This window comes from Branchiostoma floridae, chromosome 10 (genome assembly GCF_000003815.2).
Source record: "Branchiostoma floridae strain S238N-H82 chromosome 10, Bfl_VNyyK, whole genome shotgun sequence".
NCBI classification, from domain to species: domain Eukaryota; kingdom Metazoa; phylum Chordata; class Leptocardii; order Amphioxiformes; family Branchiostomatidae; genus Branchiostoma; species Branchiostoma floridae.
Window position 1 is genome coordinate 14,124,360 of NC_049988.1, and position 6,312 is coordinate 14,130,671.

The 6,312-nt window shown below is 37.5% G+C and overlaps 1 protein-coding gene across 5 annotated transcripts; it reads left to right on the forward strand.

The window, feature by feature from the left end:
• Window positions 1-17: 17 nt before the first annotated feature.
• On the forward strand, window positions 18-6,070 carry LOC118424629 (biogenesis of lysosome-related organelles complex 1 subunit 1-like). 5 transcript variants are annotated; one of them, XM_035833278.1, is made up of 6 exons: window positions 18-174; window positions 922-992; window positions 1,433-1,505; window positions 2,280-2,412; window positions 2,855-2,939; window positions 3,121-6,070. In XM_035833278.1, exons 2-6 carry the CDS (start codon window positions 932-934, stop codon window positions 3,147-3,149), a joined length of 381 nt encoding a protein of 126 aa, XP_035689171.1. In that variant the 5' UTR covers window positions 18-174; window positions 922-931; the 3' UTR covers window positions 3,150-6,070. The 5 variants fall into 5 exon arrangements, with proteins under 5 accessions (XP_035689171.1, XP_035689172.1, XP_035689173.1 ...); XM_035833279.1 differs by having other exon boundaries at window positions 55-200; XM_035833280.1 differs by having other exon boundaries at window positions 71-239.
• The last annotated feature ends 242 nt before the right edge of the window (window positions 6,071-6,312 follow it).

Here is a 6,312-nt window from a genome sequence, read left to right on the forward strand (position 1 = left end):
AGTCATCATTTTGGTATCAGAAAATTGTATTTTCAGAGTTTGCCATTTTTAGCGTTTGCCTGCGGTGTTACAGCTGATTCAGTATGGCGGAAGTGAGGTGACAGGAAAACTTTACGACAACACCTGACGAAACTTAGGTATTTCTCAGTAACCTGACGTGACACGCTTCCACAGGTGATGCCTTAACGACCTATGATCCCCTAAGCTTCCGACGGCGTCATTAATACGAAGTAACAAGGGTAGCTTGCTTCCGTTTTTCGATATGATCTTCCCTTGTTTTGTTGGCACAAAATATGTTGTTTCCTCTTCTTGTAGGTTTCAGGTTGTACTAGAGGTTTTCTTGCTTTGTTGTACCAAGACATCACCTAACTTAATACTGAAATTCTAATGACATAGTATAAACCAGTGCTAGCAGTTTTCAGCTTTAGACACTTCTGGATGTTCAATGTAGGAAGAATAGTTAGTTTGAAGGAATTGAAATTTAGTGCTGTGAAACTTCTTTTTGGAAGTGACTATGATACAACAAATCATACAACATACATCCTCCTTGATTTAGTTTGAGGAGGTTAATGTTAACGTTGATTAAGTTTACTATCGTTAGCTGTAAGTACCTTTAAGTTTGCGGTGATTAAATTTTGTGGTATAAAGAAAGTAATGTTTGCAGCAACACTGTAGTCACGTCACATACTAGTACATACAATGATAATGAGAAGCTCAAAAGCCTTTAAAGATTTTATTTTTTGTCATAAATGATACAGGTGGTGTTAGAAGTATATATTTATGTACTAAAACTGCCATTCCCTTTGTGGGATCTGTGCTTGCCTGGGATTATTTTAAAGAACATTCTAACAACAAATGTTATCCATCAAATAGTGCTGAATCATCATAAAAAGTGATTTTGTTTTTGCCCTGCTGTTTCAGGTGATACACCATGCTGTCTGCTATGTTAAAGGAGCATCAGGCTCGACAACAGCAACACAGAGAACTGCAAGGTCAGTTCAACATTACCGAACTGAGAACTGTACAGAAAGAATACTTGGACCTGAGAAACAGCAATGTTTTCTACACCTGACATTGTGTTTCTAAGATGTCTAATAGACCTAGTATGACAGCATTAACTGAAATACCAAGTTCAGACAGAGGTACAGTTGTTAAATGCAGGAAGAGTGAAACCAAAGCATTGCTGCTGCTGCCAGCTTGATGGCGTAGCAGCGCCACCTTTTGGCCAATCTGGATAGTGCAGGATGGAAAACCTGCAAGCCAGTCTATTGAAGTTTCCTCATAGGTGTAAAAAAATACTCAGGTCAGATCATTCTCAGATCACTTTACAAGTTTTATGTATTGAAACCTTATATGTTATGCTTTTTCAAGTCTTCTCAAGAGAATTATCATATAAAAGAGGTCTCACAGCTATATATTTGAACTTTTACAGAGAAAAGAAGAAAGGATACTATAGCAGCAGCCACAGCTGTAACTCTAGCTTTAGGAGAAAATCTCAACTCTGGGTAAGTAAACAAGAAGTCAAAGAAATTGTGAGAAAAGTTTGAAATAATGTTATTAGTAATTACAAAATGTACTTGAGTAGTGAAACTAATTTGTTCTTGTTTAGCTACTATCATGCCCGTAGCCAGGGGGGGTTCGGAAGAACCCCCCCACACGCTCAAAAGGTCCGCTTTTTCAGATTCGAAGGTCCACTTTTTCATGTCAAGATTTTTTTCAAAGGCATGACTGATTTGCATTTTCCCTGATAGACATTTCAGCCAATCTTAGTGAGTCTATCAACAAAATTTGCCCCAGAAAGTGCAGGAAATGGCTTTTCAGAGGGTCCAGTTTTCAAAATTTCCCCGGACCTCCATTGCGATGCCTCGCGCCTTTGGTGTCGGACATGGTGAAAATATGTCGAGGGAGTTGGCCTCAAAGACTTACGCAAAAGCCTTGTCCTTTAATAGAAATTCCATTAAACTTCGCAAGCAATTTTTGCCCGTCAAAATGCAGGAAATGACGTTTCAGAGGGTCAAAATTTCAATTTTTCCGGGGGAGCATGCCCCCGGACCCCCCTAGGTAGCCCTAGGAGTCTCGTGCCTGCGGCGCTCGATGGTCCCACAATTACTAAAAAGAACCCCCCCAACCAAAATCCTGGCTACGGGCATGACTATAGCCATTGAAGTAAGTGACATAACACATCATCTCAAATTTATTCTGGTGTTGGAAAAACATGCATACATGAATACTAGTAGATTGACAGTTTGATCTTGCACATGTACCTTGTTCACATACAGGGTTTCCCAAGCATATGTGAACCAGAAGAAGTTGGATGCAGAAGCTAAACAACTGCAGACCCAAGCTGCTACATACGCCAAGAAGACTCTACAATGGCTGGCTGTAGTGGAGGGCTTTAACCAAGCACTCAAGGTACATGTACATATAACCCTTCTCCTGTTGCAGGTGTTCCATATAACAATCTTGGTACTAATATGTTGGTAAGATGACATTACAAATGGTTTAGTAAGATTACTGGAATTTGACTTGAAAGCTGGTGGACTAAATATGAACCATGTGGAAGGAAGTAAAATTGAGAGATCATTGGTGGTCATTTGAAATATTTAACAGTATTTTTACAGGAAAAAACTGTGAGCAGCAAATGAGGTGAGTTCTAATGGATAATTGTTTATATTTAAACAAAACTTTTCCACCTATCCTGTTAGTTGCAGGAAGTTCAGATAAAGTACATTGTACATAGACTAAAAGGAGTCAAAGCTGTTGCTCTCTTGTGGTACATCATCATCATGTGTAGTGTATGGGGCCTGAGTAATGAAACTGTTTGGTTTTTGACCTTCTCTTTTTGCTCCTACAGGAAATCGGAGATGTGGAGAACTGGGCCCGCAGTATTGAGAGTGACATGAGAATAATCAGCACAGCGCTGGAATATGTATATAAAGGTATGGGGCATTCTATTTTTCACTAGCTTTGAGTCAGTCACGATTCAAGTTTTCATGTTTCTACAGTTGTATCATTGCAGTAATGCTGAACAGACAAGTCTGTGTTGAACCAAATGCCCCTTTTATCCCTGTTGGTTTGCTTTTGTGTTAATGATTAAGGTGCTATTGTTTTCCCTTCCAGATGAAGCCTCCAAACCTCCAGGCATGTAGCCATTCCCTCATCATCCACAAACCCATACCTTACTGCAGCAGGAAACTCACAACTGCATCCATTGCGTGATGGAACAATTGTCATAGTAATTGAGATTGGAGGAAGTCCATAGATTTGCTGTCAAGAGGTACATGTAGTAAAAATACTGATCCCCCTTAAAGGTTAACAATATCTTAATGCAAACCAGGCAGCCAAAACCTGTAGAACTGATATACAGAACTTAGACACAATAAAATGAAATTGTTGTCTCATGTTTATTTCAATGTGTGTCATGATGACATCATAACTTCTCAGATGTGTCATGTTGAGGTAGTTTCTGGGATGTGCCTGACTATCTCCCTACCTATCCTCCTTTGCTCTGAATATATCTTCAATAGTGCAGCAAGCATCTTTTCACAGTTGTTGGTGGTGTACAGATTAAATGAATGTGTACTACAGTAAATGAATAAATTAATGCCAATATGAACATACTTGTGTGTGCTTCTTGTCTTTCCAAAGGATGACAATGTACCATTTTGCTTAAAAATGTAAAATAGAAACAGAAATGCTATTGTTTTGTATGCATCTGGGCTATGAAATAAACTACAGTAGATGAAAACAAGACAGACATCCGTGCAGTGATTTAAATGTTTATATCAAGTTTTCTCTACCAAACGGACATCATCACTTTCTGTAGAAATGATCAGTTGACAAGAGGGTGTAGAAGGGTTTTTCCTGACTTCATAGGACCTAGATATATTGTAAGATACCATATCAACCAAATTGTAATGCAAATCTTAATCAAATCCATGGACTATTTCCTAAAGCCAACAAGTTTGAAGTCAAATGGAATGCATTAGTCTGAATCCTCGTAAATATTTTAGAAACTGAATTCTTAAATACCCTTCCACACCCCTGTGTACCTTTGAAGAGACTTTTTATTAAAGTCCCCGTCAATCCTAGCTGTCACATAATCCTGTACCACCATGTTGTGAACTACTTCCAGTGGAAGCCTGTACAGAAAACTAGCCTGTGCATCATCCTAATTACTTTTGTACAAAAGTAGTGAAGAGAAAACTAACTGGGATGACACCCAGGCTATACACAAACAAAAACAAAATACACTTGCTCTTTTTCATGTACACAATGCACAACAAAAGCATAAATACATTTACCAACAACACACATGAAGACAATTCTACATTAGCCGCCATCAATATTTACATGTTACTGGTACTAATTTTGTGCTGGACCTTTCCACACTTGGGTATATGGGGAAACAATGTGATTCTAAAGTATGCACAGTTACATAGTCATTCTTTATGACATCCTTTGTCCAAAAAGAAGTTTAAATACTGTAAATGAAACTCTGTCTTCCCTACATCCTTTACTGTGCCTACAACAGTGTCCAAATTAAGAAGAAAATAGCAAAGGCTGAAGTAACAGAATGTGAAGACCACAACACTGATTTTCTTTGGACGCTCCAGTTTTCCTACACATATGATGCCTCTTTACATTACTCTGGGCCATAAACTTAGTCCTGTTGCACATCTTGCAGACAGTTTACTAACAGAAGTGCATAAACTTGCCCCCCCCCCCCCAACACATGATGATGATGATGAGTAACGAAAACATCAAGAAAGAAAGAACAAACTAACAATGGATTACAAGAGATTTTTTTGTCTTTGGCATCTGTTTTTTAATGTTTCGTTCTCGTTAGAACAGAAGCCTCTTACATAGAGGAGGCCAAAGTCAAAAGAGATGATGGTTTCTAAAAGTCTCCTTTACATCGTTTTAATGTGCTTGTTCATAAACAAGACTTGTTTGAAGAATGATAAATCCAAATGCCATGTAAAAAAAATGTTGAAAAGATTATTCTAAATTAGGCTGTCTCTTAGGTACAACCGTTTCTTCAAGTAACTGACTTTGCCCTCATGTTCCTTGAAAATGCCATATAAGATAGATATATACAACAGTTGGTAGCTCACAAGTTTGGCCTATCTAGGTTACTGTCTTTTACTGCAATACTGGAAGACAGGCTCTTTGACTTGTCCAAGTTGTGTAATGAAATAATTCTGTGCCAATAAAAACATCCAAAATAAACCCAAAGTGTTTTACTTGTGTATATATACCTGCATGCCAATGTGAACCACAAATATGTCTACTTTATATACTGTACATTTCTCTCGTAGTTTGGTCCAACAATTTTCCTCCATTTTGAAACCTTTACTGGCCAACATTAACATAATATCCATAAACATCATATCAGAAAATGAAAATATCCAAAACATGAGCAAATCTGTCTTGGTGTTTAGAAGAAGACTAAAAAAAATCATTTCTGGGACATGCCTGTGAGACTGATTTGTAGAACAAAAGTAAAACACCTAAAAATAAAAACAACAACAACACAGAAACAACAAAAATCTTGCCTTCCACTACAATTTGCACAAAGCCTATTGCAAACTTCCTTGCCCCCAGAGTGGGTGTGCAACTGATTCAAAAGTGTCAGCGTAGCTTGAAGTACAAAACACCCAATGTTAATTTGAACTTGCATTCCCCACAAAGCTACAACAGTAATTTTGTGTCATGTATTACAGTTCATACAGTGTCTCGTTTCACAACAGCCATAGTTGCATGAAAAGAATTGGTAGCACTAGCCAACACTCAACCCCTATTTCCACCATAGAGTCAAGTCATTCTTCCTACTTTATGACAAGATTTATCAGTCTGAGATACATGATGTTCATCTTCTTCAAGAAAAGCTACCTACATAAAATAAGAACAAAGTACAAAAGAAGAAATAACACAACAAAACAAGAAATAGTTCATAAATATCATTGACTAAACTCTAGTACTATTTACAAGATGAGGAAGCTATAATAATTTCATTGAAAGCAACTTCAGAATTTGCTAAGTGAAAAATCCCCATGTCAAAAAAAAACAATATTTGTTGAATATCTTACAATGGAACTATGTCTAGTCTGCATTGCAAACTAGCCTAACACACATGCACATGTAGTATCTTGACAACACAATGTTTCAACTGTTTTTGTATCTGGCAACCAGCAGCATTAAAAATGTGCACAGCATTACAAGTAGTGAAATTAAAACAAAAAAACAACAACAAATTGCTATTCTAGTCTCCTACTAACATGTGTGTGCTGCTATTATTTTCAAACAGTA